Genomic DNA, 17041 nt, shown 5'->3' on the forward strand with positions numbered 1-17041 from the left:
GCTTTAGATGCCTATTAGGTCCATATAGCATATATTTAACACAAAAAACAGTGACAATTTGTTGTTGACAAAGGACAGCTGGACATATAAAGGGCCCCATTACCTTCAGTAGCTTAGGGCCTCATCAAACCTAAATCTGGCCCTGTCTGTGAGGGTGTGCAAAGATTAAAGAGGGTGTGCAAATATCAAACTGCTCCTTCCAGTTTTGAAATTGTGTGTTTGAAGATGGGCATGTGAAAAAGGTTCAGGAGCAACATAGAGCAACACCAAACAATTCTTCCTACAGTTCTGAAACCACAACTGGGTCATTTGAAGACTTACTCATTTGTCCTCCACTGAAAAAATGAACATGGGACTAACCATAGTGTAACAAACTACGGAATAACATGAGCAGAGCCCTGCTCGATTCCTATGGGAAACAAACAGCAGAGCATGAATGTGTTGGTCTTCTCCTGCTGATGCACCCCAACCGTAATTCCATGAAAATATCAACCTACAAACCCATTTTTTAATTTTCATATATCATTTTAAAGATAATTTCCCAAAGTTTCAGGTTCTGCCAACAGTTTTTCAAAATGCTATTTCACATGTGAGTAAAACAACCAGAAGCATGGCATGCAACGCAACTCAGAATGTCTCTGTTTCTTTCTCTCTAAAGTTCATGGTTTCTTGGATAAGATTCATACAATAAAACAGACAATAGGTTGATTAGCCTTTATTGTATTGATAGTTTAATTTCTCATTGGTGAACTGGCAATAAATTTTATGTTAGGAACAAAATCACATGAGCTTAAGACAATAAAACTTAGGTTGCTTGAGCATGTTGACATTGGTCACAAAAATACCTACTCTTCCCTGCCCCCCAACAAATGAAAAGAAAAATCTATGGTTCAACTTTATTAATTTTTTTGAGGTTCTTAGCATTAAAAAAATGTTACCTGAAATGTGCTTTACATGCAGGGACTGAAGGCTGTCTATAGCCATCGTAACTAGCAGCCATTGATGAACCTATTCTCAACAGAGGTCACATGTTCAGTCTTTCAAATATTCCCTGTTTTGCATGGTTTGCTGCTCCCACTGGCTAGGGTAGAGAAATGAAGTGTGAACATTTCCAATTACAGTGTAGGAGGCTTAGTTAGGGTAGCATGGAACAAGCGAGTTGTGCCAAAGCCCTCACAAAAAACTTAGTTTTTGAGGGGCGATTTGACAAAATAAAAGGGCTGGAAGAACTATCATCAAGATATTAAATTATCCAATTTATAACTTTTAAAGCCGTGGTAGTGGTACTTTATTTTAAACCTTTTAGAAGAAGTTTACTTTGAAATGGCAATCAGGCAGAGTTTCCAATTTTTTAATTGATTACCAGGTAGCAAAGCTCGGTTTGGCTACAAATTATTGTGAAAGAAGTAACTCACTTGCAAATTTCAAAGCACATTTATTATTTTTATTTATTTGTTATAAATATTGTATTTAATATTTAAAATGCAAGCATAGAAATTTTCACAACAGTTTTTCATATTAACGAGCAAGCACTGTTTGAAATTTAATTGTGTGGAATGGTAACAAAGGACATTATCTGCTATAACTATGATGAGGAGTTAACAAAATATGAAATCTCCTGTTGGCTTGTTTTGTGTCTTCAGTCCAGAACAAACACTGCTGCATGAGGCATGAGATTCAGGTTGAATTTATACATCTGTCAATATGTCTCTTGCACTAGAGAAAAATGTAGAATAGTTCCATGTTGCTCTGTTAGATGACAGCCCACAAGTTTAGTCAGGAAACACTTCACTGGGCATTGGGAGACCATTAAGAGCTGCCAATACATTGCTTACTGCTTCCTCTGTCATCGTAAAAGTAGTTTTGTGTGTTTTAATACCAACATGTGGTGTTATGATAACATTTTTTAATTTTAGTAACGGATGATCTCTGAAAAGAAGAAGATAAAAAAGACAGGTTATGAATATAGGAAGTGGCATTCATTCAAACAAATGAAGGAAAAGTACTTAGAGCTTCTGAAGGATTTTAGTTATCTGACTTGGCAAGCATCCATATTCTAGCAATGTACCAAAGTCAAATGACTTGAAAATAGGCAAGTGTACCCGTCAGTTTCAGCCCCTGTGGTTAATATTTACTCCCTCTGATTATACAGGTGCTTTAGTAGAGTATAATAGTTAATGTGTAGTTATATATAAAGAAATCACTATAGATGTATGTAACTTATATTTCTAAAGTAGAAGATTAACAGAGCAATCCTACCCACGACTTACACTTGCAGTTAGAGACTGGGTCACCCCTGAGCCCATCTGCATGTTAGAAGCTCAAAAACTTGAAAGTGTTGTAGATTACATTGGTGTTGGATCACTGTTGCATTGGTGCTGCTTAATGCATGTTTAACTGATTCACCAACATGAACGGAGGAAGTTTGGGCATTAGTTAGGAGGAGAGAGACCTCAGGTGCTGGTAGCATCCATGGCACCAGCACACCATTATAACTTCAGAACAGGTAATGCAAAATGAATACACTCACATTGGAGTCAATAGGGAGCCCCAGACAACTCAAAACCCCACCCTCTGTCTCCCATTGCGTTGCTCATTCTCACTAAACTTCTGGATAGCTCCTTGTACATTATGAACTCATGGCTGAAGTGCCTCCTCTTCTTGGACTATATGGCCCACTCTTTCGCAAAATGTTTGCTCCAGTCACACAGATGCCATACATTCATGTGTGGAGTACTCTGTCAGCTATCTATGCGGTCAGACAACTGACCATAAGCCCATGTCTTTGGAAGGAAGAGGGTGTAGGTGAGCAATTTATGTTGCACTGAGAAATAGGGTTGGCTGTTTGTTATGAATGGAATAACGCTCCTCCTTTCCTGTCTTATCTGTGTGATAAAAGGTGCATGGGATCTCAACTATAATGCACTGGTATAATGCTTGTATAACTGTGATGCAGGGATAATCACTACAACTATAGGACTGCCTTTTGAACTGCAGGGTCCCCAACTATTTTTGGTCTGGAGGAACATACGGAAATCTACAAACTCTCGGGAGCAGCATAAAATTCCCATTTTATAGGCAAAAAAACTGGCCATGCTCAGAACTGCACATCTGAAAATAAGCTCCACCCCAATCCCCAAATAAAACAAAGATTAAAAGCAGACCATACTCCCCTCCACACACAAAAATCAAGCAATCCTCCCAAACGTACCGTAACAAAAAAGCCAAAGACACTTTTTAAACAAATTGGGAGGGACAGGGGCCTTGGTGGGCAGCAACAGATGTTTTAAGATGCAGTTAGGAATCCCAGCTGCAGATGAAAGCTTTCAGCACTAACTCAAACATTTACTTAACACCTGCTCACACTGTCCTTCCATGGAGTCATGGCTTCAATTTGGAAAGGAAGCATGATGTGTATTATATAGGTTCTCCTACTACTTCCCAGAGTATACAGTGGAAGAAGGCAGAGATGTCAGTCTGAACTTTAGCACTGGTTACTCCTATGCTTCCCTGCAGTCTTTACAATGCGCTTATAGTAATTCATTTTTTTAAAATAGATAAATACATAGTTGTTTACCTGGGCAGTGGTTCAGGATAAGTGACATCCATAGCAGCACTTTTAATAACACCAGTCTGAAGAGCTTCCACAAGCATATCTTGGTCTACAACTTGCCCTGTGTGGAAATCATGTTCTTATGATAACCGCTGGGTAACGGTGCATTGCATGGTTTCATCAAATCATAAAGCTGGAAGGCATCCACAGGGTCCTCTAGTCTAATTCCCTGCAATGCAGGAATCTCAACTAAAGCATCCATGACAGACGGCCATCCAGCCTCTGCTAAAAAAGCTCCAATGAAGGAGAGATCACCACCTTCCGAGTTAAGGAGAACATAAGTACATGCTGCTGAACCGATCTCATTACACACCTCCATTCATCAAGCTGGGAGCAACAGACCACGAGCCTTGGTATAACACAAGTTGTGAGCCAACACTTGTAGTTTGTTTCTCTCAAAACAAACTACAATGTTAAGCTGAGCACAGATTCACATTCACATGTTGTGATAAAGAATGCAGGGCTTCTTCAAAAAGCAACTGCTCAAAAGGGGAATACTGGGCTGTTTGAAAGCCTTTTTGCAAAGCGACTTTCAGACAGTGCTGTGCTTTGAAGTCCTAACACTCAATATTTTTCTTCAAGCAGCTCTTTATGACCTACCTCTAGAGATATTTATAAGACTAGCTGTGGGTTTCATCAGCTGCAACTCTTTTTTCCCAATCAGCTTGTACGTCCGAGGTGTCAGATTTACAACCAGCATCACAAAATCTGACTGCTGGAGCAAGTCTTCTATTGCCCCACAATAGCAGGCACCCACAGCCTGTTCTTCATCTTCTTTCCTGACAGAAAAAAACAACAAGGATGATCTGTTTAACAAGTGCTAGTTCTTGGGGGGGGGTTAGCATTCACAAATGTGCAGATCCCTTGTACAACAAGGGGTGCACTGTACCACTAAGTTCAAGGCTACACAGTAGATCAGAATAATGTTCCAATCTCCCCTGTATATTATTTTGATATTTATCTTTCTAGCAAAGAAATTAAGAAGGTTTAAATACTTTTTTTCAAAGCTGAAAAACTTAAATATTGCAATCAAGCCACTGAGATTTAATAAAACCATCTAAATTAGCATAAAAATGAGTTGAGCTGCGTACTTTTTCCTAGCAAACTCTGACATTATTAAAACACACACCAAAAATGGCAACCACATTCTCCCTCCCTCCATCACGATGAGGTTAAGTTCTTTTCATATCCTGATTTGAAGCACATTAGGTAAGTTCCACAATGTGTTACTGAAGGGAAGAATAAAAAAATTCCTTCCTGTAGCACCTTAAAGACCAACTAAGTTAGTTCTTGGTATAAGCTTTCGTGTGCATGCACACTTCTTCAGATACACTGTGTGTCTAGGCCTAGGCCAGACCAGCTCAGCATTACAAAAATGTCTGCAAACTGCAGGGTGAGGTTCAGGCAGGATACAGGGCAACCTGATGCAATATTAGGTAGAAAAGGGTTCAGGTTGAAGGCAGAGGCTCTATGAACAGAAAGCTCCTACTGTATGTTGTTTCAGCAAAGAACAAAGCGAGCTTCTCTCCTGTATATCAACGGCGTTGATACCTCCCCATTGTGAGCCTCACCCATACTGGAAGGTGCTGCTTTGCTTAAAGGGGCCTAGCTCTCAGCATTAATCTCTTCCTGCAACAGAACGTGGCAGACTCTGGTTGCACGTCACTTTCCATGGAGTCTTCCAAGTCAGAGGATGACAGGGCCACTTCCTCTGGCCAGGCTTATGTTGACTCCATGAGCTCACTGGGTAGCAGCACTTCTGGGTCTGGCCATACATGTCCTCTGTTTTGGAGTCCTCCGCTCCATCACCTGAATAAATAATCTGACTCCTCATCCCTGACACCAGCCTCAATTTACCTCCTTCCAAAGGGAATCAAATCTGGATAAGTGCTCCGCCCTGGAACCTCTCACTGCTTGGGAAAATGAGACAAGGGTAACTGTAAAGAAATGTGTACAGTATTGCCAGTGTTACCTTCTACGAGTCTTCGGGCAGCTGCCAGCAGCAGGGCCATACCAATGTCTGCTGTAGTGCTGTGGACAGCATGAGGAGTGTTGGCGATTCTCACTCCAAACCCAGAGATCAGCTTCAAATCCAGGTGATCGGTACCCACTCCTGCACTTGAAATCACTTTTAAGTTAGGCAGACTTTTCAACAGCTCCCTGTCGATGACTGGCTTATGCCACCACGAGTAAACAGCTTGGACTTGAGCACGATAGTATTCTTTGCTTTCGAGGAATTCCTTCATGGTGATAAGTTGAAAGTGTTTCTTCAGAAACGGCACGTGCGCTTCGAAGACTCCCAAGGTGCCACCTACTTCATTGATCAGTAAGAGAGGCAACTTGGAATCTTGCATGATCTTCGAAAGGATGGGAGACAACTAGTTTTCTGAAAAGCATAGAGAACAATCGAACCACGCCACAAAATACTGGATTATTTTCCTTCATTGTGGTACAATATGCAAGACATACAATATACAAAGAATTGGTGGAAGACCAACATGGTCAGAAAGATGTAAACCTGTCTCTTCTGAATCTCTTAAAATCAAACTTCACAAAGCCTGATCCTTAAACTGTCAAGACTTGTGCGATAGCACTCATAAACTCATTCCTGTTTATTTTATTTATTTAACAAAATGTATATACCGCTTGATTGCAAGAAAACCTCTGTGTGGTTGATTATCTGTGAAGCAATTATTTCAAGAGAAAAGGAAACTTCAAAAATTAACACAATACCGGTTGTGAAGCTGTGCTCATCGAAAGGATGTCTTGAAATAGTAGCATGCAAATCTCAGCACTGCTGAACTTTGAACACTGGAATTTATCAAGTTACTTTGTAAGCCATTTTGCTTGCCAAGTATGGGTATAATCCAAACTAATTTAAACATATTTAATTATCCAACAAAGTTCAATCCATGAGCGTTAAAGATATGCATAATTCTCTACTAGTAAATCAACAGAGAACTTTGGCATATTGTTTCTTTAAAAAAACACCACTCCAAATACATTGTTTGCTAAATCTGACTCAACCACAATGCACTTCTTTATTTGATTATAACCTCAACATTGTCTTAATATAAAGAAATGTTTTCAAATGCAAACAACAGGTTGCATCCAGCACCGCCATTCCACTTGCACAGCAGACTTCCACTTGCACAAAACTTCCCACTCCTCTCCCCTGCAGCACCCCTAACTCAAAATCTGCTCCATAGCATTGTGGGGACACATGAGGGGGCTGCAAGGGAGAGGTAGGGAATGTGGCGTTGCTCAAGTTGAACTCCTCTTATATAGTGTTGGGTACAATCCAATCACTTTGCTTTTGTTGTTGTTGTTTAGTCATTTAGTCGTGTCCGACTCTTCGTGACCCCATGGACCAGAGCACGCCAGGCACTTCTGTCCTCCACTGCCTCCCGCAGTTTGATCAAACTCATGCTGGTAGCTTCAAGAACACCATCCAACCATCTCATTCTCTGTCGTCCCCTTCTCCTTGTGCCCTCCATCTTTCCCAGCATCAGGGTCTTTTCCAGGGAGTCTTCTCTTCTCATGAGGTGGCCAAAGTATTGGAGCCTCAGCTTCACGATCTGTCCTTCCAGTGAGCACTCAGGGCTGATTTCCTTCAGAATGGAGAGGTTTGATCTTCTTGCAGTCCATGGGACTCTCAAGAGTCTCCTCCAGCACCAGAATTCAAAAGCATCAATTCTTCGGCGATCAGCCTTCTTTATGGTCCAGCTCTCACTTCCATACATCACTACTGGGAAAACCATGGCTTTTACTATACGGACCTTTGTTGGCAAGGTGATGTCTCTGCTTTTTAAGATGTTGTCTAGGTTTGCCATCGCCTTTCTCCCAAGGAGCAGGCGCACTTTGCTTTAGTATGTAAAAAAACCCCAACAACCACTTTTTTGCACTCTTCTCAGTTATGCCATGAATGGATTCCACTTTTGCTTGACGTGAGACATTCAAAAGCTGGGGTAGCCAACAGTGGTCAGTAGTTCCCTTGGGAAACCAAAAATGCAAGGGGAAACAAGATGGCTACTGCAGCATATTGGGGAGTGTCATCTTCCTCATGCAAATGGCATGTGTAGGACAAGATATAACAGTGCTGTTTGGGACAGTTCACATTTTTAAGGGTACAGAAGCTGAACCTGTACATGGTATGTCCAACAGAACACCAAGCAGCCTCTTAATCAGTTGCGGTTGAATTTGGTATTGCAACTCCACTGGGTATTATGTATTATTTTACTTCTGAAAGTGGCTGAGGCTGCATGCACATCCCTATTTTCTATGGCTCCAGGATGCTCCCCACTGTTGGTTTTTGGAATACAGTACCCATGACAGTCACAATTCGTATCTATTTTTATAGGATTGGGAGGTTGGTTTGGATTACACCTTTGGGTCTCCACCAAGCCTGTAGTTTTGTATCTATAAGATGGGGCATGTAGTAGAAGAAACTGCTGGATTGTTCAAACCAGTTTCTTTGTTAAGCTGATGACCTAGCTGGCCGTCTTAAGCACCCTCCTTCTGCATGATGGAAGTTTGTCATGTTGCCAGAGACAACTAGGTGTGGATACTCTTCCTAATGGGGAAGCAAGATGTGCTGGAGTGTGAGGCCCTCCTTCCTATACTCAAGTTTTATATATGTGTGACTAAAACCTTATATCCTAAAGACACCAGTCTCCATTGGGTGAGCAAATGGCACCCGTGAAATCTCTCACGTGACAGAGATGTTTTCAACACTATCCTAAAGCTACTTGAAGAATCCTAGTGCTTTCCCTCAAACCAGTTTCCATTTGATTTGAAAATGTAGGCTGCAGTGAATATCTGTTTGTACAAATAAAGGGCTGGAAGAATCAGAAAGCCAGCTGTTGTGCTCGAAAGCCTTGGAGCAACATTTATTAGTTATTTTACTTAAGAATATAATTACAGAAAATAGTTACAGTATGGGAAGCCATAAATGAAAACTACGTAGGATAAGTTTTGATTTTCATTCTCCATTGTTACTTAGCGGTTAATGTCCTTTTGCTGACCAGCCATTGATTATTAATGTTCTCCATCAAACTATTGGGGGATCACTTCACTAGGAATGGGGAGGTCATTGAGAACAGCCTGTATATTTTCCACTGCTTCTTCTGTCATCATAAGCAGGGCTTGCACAGTTGCAGTTCCAATGTGAGGAGTTATAATAACATTCTTCAGTTGCAATAATGGGTGATCCCTGCAAGGAAGCCATAACAGAAAAATCAGAAGTCATCTGGCACGGGCAGAACAAAGTAACTATATTGCTATATGACTGCACTGAAAAAGACTCCAAATTCGGGGTGGTGGTGGTTAATGGTAAGTTAGCTTCCACTGAGATGTCTTCTATACACTGTGTAGGTCACAATCATTAAGTGTGATATGGTCTACTAAATCATTTTAGGAGCTAGCCCTATGAGTGACTGGTGCTCTGAATCAAAGTTCTCATCACCTATAAACTTGTTTGTATGGCAGTACTGTTAGATAGAAAGCTTAGAACAATGCAGTCTATGTTCTAGGCTTAGAACAAGAACTCCCCCTTACAATTCTGCTCTATTTTTGCATTTCAAATGCACGGTACAGGTTTGAGTGTAAATGAATTAAAGCAGCAAAACAAATTTTGCCGCCTACTATACAATCTGAAGGTTGTTTTGTTTCAAAGCGTTAGATGGCAAAGGAAAAGCATTTGGGACCTCGGGACAAGGGACAGATTGCTATCTCAGCCCTGAACACAAATGCTATTGTGTTGTTGTACTACAGAGCTTGTAATGGGTTATATTTAATACCTCTACCATCATGATTTCTTGTGTTACTTCAGTTTGTTTAAATCCAAATACTCTGAGACTCTGGTCAGTCAGAAGAAATGGCAAAATGAATTCAGAAGAAGGCATATTTATGACTATCCATGCACACAGGTTTCTGAACACATCAAGCATTAAGGAGGCGGAAACAGAGGCAAATCATGATCATCTATGCCTTAATGTTGAAGTTTTGGACCAATGAATAATAATTATTCCACGTCAGGACTAAAACAACAACAGCAAAGGTGTGTGCTTTTTTTGTGTGTAATATTTTACCTTGGCAATGGTTCAGGGTGAGTCACATCTAAAGCTGCAGCCTTAATAACTCCATTTTTGAGCGCTTCTACCAAAGCATCTTGATCAACTACTGCACCTGATACGGACAGAAAGTCATAAAGTAGTTCATGATAAAGACTGAAAGCTGGTTTCTTGCATTGTTCACTTGAAAAGCACAACATTGTGTCCAGTGGAGTTAATGCCTAGGTAAGTGTGCTTAGGATTGCAGCCAAAGAACACATTTTAAGGAGCTAAGGGACTCTCCACATTATCTCCCCAAACACGTTTTGATTGACCCAAAATAGTAAAAAGTCCTTATGAATCCAGTCCTTAATCCATTTCCTTTGCAGCAAACCTGTTAAAGTTCACCAATAAAGCCACTTCATGTGATATTGCTCTTCCATCCTTCCTTCCTTCTACATCTGGATTAGGGTGTAATGAAACCCACAGCTGTGCCAAATCCAATGTACCCAATGTATGTTTCTTTACCACTGAATTTCCCCCTTCTTTTTCTTGTGTACCATACTCCTGATTGCCCCCCCCCACCAATACTACTGGTTTCAAAATAATCCATATTGATTCTTGACACTGAAAACTGGTTGTTGGCCTCACCCTTTGTTAGTGCTGATGAAATGTATCACCTTTCACACAAAAGAATACAGAGAAAAGGATGGAATATAGTCAAAAATAGGTATTTGAAAAATGTACATAGCTGAAGTTTACATTTAGGTAGTCACACATCCCCTACCTCTGCAGATGTTGATGAGAGTAGCCGTGGGTTTCATCAGCTGCAGCTCTCTTTTCCCAATGAGCTTGTGTGTCTCAGGTGTCAGATTAACAACCAGCATCACAAAGTCAGACCCTTGGAGCAAGTCTTCTATGTTTCTGCAATAAGTGGCACCAACTGCCTGTTCTTCTTCCTCTTTCCTGGAAGGAAATAAATGTGACAATTGTCACTTATACAGTGGTACCTCAGGTTAAGTACTTAATTCATTCTGGAGGTCCGTACTTAACCTGAAACGGTTCTTAACCTGAAGCACCACTTCAGCTAATGGGGCCTCCCACTGCTGCCACGCCGCCGGAGCATGATTCCTGTTCTCATCCTGAAGCAAGGTTCTTAACCTGAAGCACTATTTCTGGGTTAGCGGAGTCTGTAACTTGAAGCGTATGTAACCTCCCTGGAGCTGCCCGGGAGGAACAAATACTTGACAGGGGCTGGGAGCTCATTGTGGATTCTTTCCTATGGGTAGCCAAATTTTAGGTCAAAAGGCAACATTTAAAGTCCACTGTATCCCTCCCAATTCAATGCAGCATCCATGTGAACATCAGTGTTACTCCTTGCATGGTGCCTTTCAAGGCAGCCAAAGGGCATTGCTAAAGGATGCTGGCTGATCATGAGAATCTGAAAACTTGAGGAACATGGGAGCCTGCATGTCTTTCTGGCTAGCAGTGGTGTTTTTTTTAAAAAAATGATTACTATCTTTGAAAATATCTTCTAGTCTTCTTGTGCACCTTCTTGTGTGCCCTGCTTTAGGTGTTGATTGCCAATACTGGAGATAAGCAGAATTACTCTTATTTTGTATGTGTCGCGCCGTGCATGTTGCAAAAAGAGATTCAAGACAAAAATCTAATAAACCCTGATTTATATATTAAGTCTGAACAGGCAGGTGTGTGTGTGTGTGTGTGTGGTTGTTTTACCATACTGTAAGTCTGCAAATCACCATGTCTTTAAAAATCACTTGTTTCCACTTCAGTGTTCAAATATTAGCAAGAAGAATCACCATACACGTAGGTTTACCATATGTCCAGGAATTCCCGGACACGTCCTCTTTTGGGGGTCCTACATGCCCATCGGGGGGTGGTGATTGATTTTACATTTTAAAGCAAATGTCCTGGATTTTTGGTGGGGGTTATTTTGTGTGGGGGTGGCTCTGGTTCAGGCTCTGGTGACCCGGGCTCTGGTGTGGCCAGCTCAGGCTCAGCAGTGGCGGAGGGGCTGTTGGGCGATTGCCCTAAGGAAGCCCAACAACTTTTTGTGTCCAGACTTTTACCTCTTGAAATATGGCAACCCTACCACACAGTGACTTTTTCACTTTAATGGTAGAGATGAAAATAGTCTCAACTGAAGGAGGAATTGCTTTTGTCTCAGCCCCTTAGCCTCCATGACTACACACAGACTGACACTGTAACATGGTGCAGAGATTGATAGTTTCGAACAACTGCTTCCAACAGACATTGAAACCTAGATTACTAATACATTGGAAGTTAAATAACTAAGGCTGAGGTCCTGTACCTGTCTATTCAGGAGTAAGCCCCACTGAGATCCATGAGACTCACTCCCATGTTAATTTTGCATGGGCTGCACCGTACAACACCTTCATCAAAGATATACCTACGGTTCCTGTTGTGATAAAGGATGTTCATGTCAAAAGCTTTTGCTCTCTTGGCTACTTTATACCCAATGCTGCCCATTCCAACGATGCCAAGTGTGGCCCGGGTAACTTCTACTCCCAGCCAGTCAACCGCAAAATGTGTGGTATCTGGAGATGTTGCAATACGACAACCTAAAAAACAAAAGCAGAAGCCACGCAGCAGCGAATGAGAAACAAGAGTTAGTACTTACAACAGCTTTATTTCAGAAATTAGAAAACATGCCTGCACTATTTACAATAGTTATTGAAAATCAGAAGACAGCTCTAAATGGGAGTCCCTGGAAGGCATATGTCTACTTAGAATTTGTACAATAAGCAGCACATAAAAATATAGGTGGGAATAAATTTAAGGAAGAAGGTAGCAGAATCCATCACTGTTAAATCTAGTTAAGGGATCTTGTATGGAAGGACTAGAGAAACATCTGTTCAAGAGTTTGAAGATCTTCAACCCATAAAATGTTGAGCTAAATGGATATTGGCTCTGACTCAATTTCAGTTACAAACTAGAAGCAAGCCAAAATTTGGAGTACAGTACTCCATAATTTTCAGTTTAAAAGTTAATTTCTACTTGGTACCTGAATAGCTGGAAAAGGGAGCAAATACCTGTATTATTATTTATCACTATATCATGGGCATTATCATATAACTATTGATCAGCTGATCTAAGGACTGATTGATACTGGGAGTGGTAAACTCAAAATCTTAACATATTAGTGCAAGTTATGTCCCACAAAATCTGAAATGTGTCCACAGCAACTTACATAAACTGCAAAAGAAAATGACTTTACCTTCCACTAGTCTTCTTGCAGATGCCAGCATTAAGGCCATGCCTATGTCTGCTGTGGAGTCAGAAACAGCATGTGGGGTGTTGGTGACTTTTACTCCAAAGCTCGAAATCAGTTTCAAGTCCAAATGATTCACTCCTACCCCTGAGTTTGCTACCACCTTTAGGCTGGGCAAGCTTTCAAGAAGTTCCCGGTCAATGAGAGGTCTGCACTCAAATACAAAAATGGACTTGATCTTTTCACGAAGTTCGTCCTTGTTTCTGTGAAACTCTTTCAGGGTGATGAGATTGAAGTGTTTCTTAAGGAACTCCACATGGCTCTCCAGTACACCAAATGCACCTCCTATTTCACAGATCAAAACGCCTGGCAGTTCTTTTTCTCCCATACCCTGAAAAAAAGGGGATGATGAGAAATGTTAAACAGAAAACTAGGCTTTCATAAAGCCACTGGGAAATATCCAAGAATGTAAACTGGAGTCTCGGTATTCTGCGTTATTCTATATTAACAGATAGTCTCTGGCAATAATTACTGTATTTTTTGCACCATAACACTCACTTTTTTCCTCCTAAAAAGTAAGGGGAAATGTCTGTGCGTGTTATGGAGGGTATGCCTACGGGTGGCATGCCTACGGATTTTCCTCCTCTAAAAACTACGTGCGTGTTATGGTCGGGTGCGTGTTATAGAGCGAAAAATACGGTACATTTTGCTGGGTGCTTCAAACATCTAAAAGTGTTCCCAGGAGGATGGGCTGACTCACAGGCATTATCGGATTTCTCTTTAGAGATCTACTTTATTTGTTTCTATTTCCTTTGTTTTAATGTTGTTGTACACTACTATGACATTTTGTGGTGTTTAGACATTTATAAAGATTTTATACATAAACACATAAGAAAAAGAATATACCCAGGAGGATTTAATTTACAACAGGATTTAATTGCAACAGATGATGACTTTCTACATGCGTATTTTCTTGCCCAGTTGTGGCAATAAGACACTACAATGTAATGATAAAGCTGTATTCATCATGTAAGATGCAGAAAAATGCTTAGTTGCTGGAGCGGAATGGGATCCTCTCTAAAAATGTCTGAGAATGCTTCATGCCGATCAAATTAGCCTTTTATCAGTTTTGATTCTGACTGCCAGCTTCTGTACAAAGAAATGAGCTGCAGCCAGTTATAGGACATAAAACTTCACAAGATTTAGCTGCTTTCTTTTAATAGAAACACCAACATCAACTAATTTTGATCATCGTAAGAGGACAGCATACACTACTTTTGATGATTTATCAGGAAAAAAACCTAGCAAATTATTGTTTCCTATACAGTATTTAAATATTGCTTAAATATTAAGGCAGTAACCTTGTGGTCTTGAAAATAACAAATACAATATGTATATACAAGAAACAATGAATATGAAAAACTACGAAACAATGTTATATAATCTAACCTAAAACAATAAAATCCTAAAGACCTCAAAACATAGTAGCACATTTAAAAAACTTCTTAAAGAGTCAAGGAACCCTTCCATCTTCAGCCTCCCTCTCGGCAAGGCATATATTGGGTCACAATATACAACTCTCACCCTACTAAAACATACACATCACACCCAAATTCTGCCTTATCTGTACGCTCCAACCCACATAAGAGGGATTCCATTAGTTACTGCCTTCTATGATATGCTTACTGGACTTCTGTCTAATACAGTATTAGACAGTATTAGGAATTCATTTAAGTGAAAAGGCATAATGTAAAACTATGGACCCTTCCATATAATTATCAGTTGTGGTGTATGAAGCAATGTGTTCAAATGGAAGGCTGTGGGCAGTGCTATTTTTCTAGAAAAAGAGGTGCCATAACTCACCATGAAGACTTCCCTCATTCTCTTAGAATGGCAATGGAGCCCACATGAGAGGTGGTGGAACAGCTGTCTTGCAGCACTGGAATAGTTTACATCTCTCTGTCCCCATATTTCACCACAGATTTTGTCAGCAATGATTTTTGCCAAAGGGCCACTTTGATTGGCAGCAACCCCATTCCATTCCCAGGATGCAATTAAATATAGGTGGCTATAATTTGGTCCAGGGGCTACTAACGGTCGCCTAGTACAAGTACCCCCAGCTGATTCCTGCTAAGGAATAAACTCTGTTTTTCAGCAAGCTAGAAATAAGAATAGTAATTCCCTCACTCAAAGCCTTAACATGCAATATAGGCACATGGGTTTATATATACAATGATACCTCGGGTTAAGTACTTAATTTGTTCCGGAGGTCCGTACTTAACCTGAAACTGTTCTTAATCCGAAGCACCACTTTAGCTAATGGGGCCTCCTGCTGCCGCTGCGCTGCTGGAGCCCGATTTCTGTTCTTATCCTGAAGCACTATTTCTGGCTTAGTGGAGTGTGTAACCTGAAGTGTATGTAAGCCAAGTTACAGGGAACCAGGCAGAGGGCCTTCTCGGTAGTGGCGCCCTCCCTGTGGAACGCCCTCCCACCAGATGTCAAAGAGAACAATAACTACCAGACTTTTAGAAGACATCTGAAGGCAGCCCTGTTTAGGGAAGCTTTTAATGTTTGATGTATCACAGTATTTTAATATTCTTTTGGAAGACGCCCAGAGTGGCTGGGGAAACCCAGCCATATGGGCGGGGTATAAATAATAATTTATTTATTTATTATTATTATTATTAATTATGTGATTAGCATAAATAATCACAATAATCACTTCAATCATTAACAGGGATATTTCTACAAGGCAATTTGCTTCCTCCTGGTACTAACCTTGGCCTGGTAAGCTGCTCCCCCAGTGCTGTTTTGCTCAGTTCTGTAGCTTTGCACACAGGTAATGTTTGTCTTTGCCCACTGAGACCAGTGCTTGCTGGAGACTTTCACCCAGGCAGCAGCCAGCTGAACAGACTGTGCCAAGCAGAAGGCTTTAACTCTGAGCATAATCCTACATTAAACACAGTGTTTTGGGAACACCTGTCCAAGAAACAACAATTTAAGTCTAAGCTAGTGTTGTGAAAGTTTAGCAGATACTAAAGCAGACATTTCTGAATAAAAAGGAAGTAACAGTGCAATTATATTCTAAAAACCCTTTGTGGAGCCAGCAAAATAAATCACTCAAAATAAATCATGTTTAAAACTTTTAACAAAGATTACACCAAGATTAACAACAGCTTCTGCTGTAACTAACTTACCCGTTTTGGTAGGGGAGTGGATTAAACAATGTGCGTATTTCTTGATTCCTACAGCACACACTGAGTACAGTCAGTTCTTTTAACTGTTTGCTTTTAAGGCCCCTTAGCTGGCTTGGCTCTGCCTGAATGTCAGCTATGCACACAGCACATCTGTTCCTTAGTACGTACACACATTTCTAACAAGGCTGTATCCCAGTCTTATACTTGGTTTCCAGATATTTATTAACAGCATTTACAAGCTTCTCAATTAAAAAGAAATGCTCAATGTATTATCCGTTAGGAGCCAAGGAAAAAGTCATTACAGTAGCAAACCTGGATAAAATACATATGTGGTAGCTATGTTTATTTTGCCCTGTCTATAGTGCAAAAATATGGCATTATCAGCCCATGTTTTTATGGTTTACACATGGTGCTAAAATACTGTATCTATGTAAAAAACAATATGTATTACTGCTGTCTAGGAGAAATACAATTCCAAAAGGATCACGTGGTCTGAACCTGGCAAGAGCCTTAATTGCAAGTCTCTGCCCGCAGGAGGGGGCAATGGCAAGAACTGCGGCCAGACCCGAGCAATCAATCCTAGCTCTCGATTCGCTTTTCCTTACGGGTTGGAAGAAACCATCAAAACCAAGAATTCCGCTCGACAAGCTTTCGGCGGGAAACCTTTCCCAAACAGTTGACGTCATACCAAGGTCTATGGTTGCCGCCTATGCGGGCTTCATAGCTGCCAGAACCACTCTCTTCTACGCAACAGGTACCCTTTTTACCAGAATGGTTGCCCCTTACCTCTCTTTCTTTTTGCAATGGACTCGTCCTATCGCTTAAGCGTCAACTGAAGAGCAGCCGTTCCATTTCCGTCGCAAAATGAATCTTTCCGGAAGTGGCGAAACAAAAGGCGGGCAAACGGCTTCATTTGCCCTTGCGGGGC

General features: G+C 40.8%; 2 protein-coding genes and 1 long non-coding RNA gene across 6 annotated transcripts; 1 reads left to right on the forward strand and 2 right to left on the reverse strand.

Annotated features, from left to right (window-relative positions):
• Window positions 1-1419: 1419 nt before the first annotated feature.
• LOC309539171 (glyoxylate reductase/hydroxypyruvate reductase-like) lies at window positions 1420-5749 on the reverse strand (the record flags this gene model as incomplete). Its single annotated transcript, XM_082235083.1, has 4 exons — window positions 1420-1929; window positions 3578-3674; window positions 4214-4392; window positions 5586-5749. Coding segments are annotated over 4 exons (597 nt in total), but the record flags the coding sequence as incomplete, so codon positions are not given.
• Window positions 5750-8469: 2720 nt separating this feature from the next.
• Window positions 8470-17035, reverse strand: LOC309539147 (putative 2-ketogluconate reductase). Of its 4 annotated transcripts, none has more exons than XM_082235021.1 (7): window positions 16900-17035; window positions 15695-15895; window positions 12923-13307; window positions 12095-12266; window positions 10451-10629; window positions 9703-9799; window positions 8470-8825 (listed from the first exon to the last, which is right to left on the reverse strand). In XM_082235021.1, the coding sequence occupies exons 2-7, from the start codon at window positions 15860-15862 to the stop codon at window positions 8669-8671; spliced, it is 1158 nt and encodes a 385-aa protein (XP_082091147.1). In that variant the 5' UTR covers window positions 15863-15895; window positions 16900-17035; the 3' UTR covers window positions 8470-8668. The 4 variants fall into 4 exon arrangements, with proteins under 4 accessions (XP_082091147.1, XP_082091146.1, XP_082091149.1 ...); XM_082235020.1 differs by lacking the exon at window positions 16900-17035 and adding an exon at window positions 16114-16616; XM_082235023.1 differs by lacking the exon at window positions 15695-15895 and having other exon boundaries at window positions 16900-16963.
• Window positions 10541-11161, forward strand: LOC309539176. The gene is made up of 2 exons (XR_014222738.1): window positions 10541-10666; window positions 10867-11161. It is a non-coding gene; the product is annotated as an uncharacterized lncRNA (long non-coding RNA).
• Window positions 17036-17041: the final 6 nt, after the last annotated feature.

Source organism: Podarcis vaucheri (assembly GCF_965113315.1).
Source record: "Podarcis vaucheri genome assembly, chromosome: 8".
Taxonomy (NCBI): Eukaryota; Metazoa; Chordata; class Lepidosauria; order Squamata; family Lacertidae; genus Podarcis; species Podarcis vaucheri.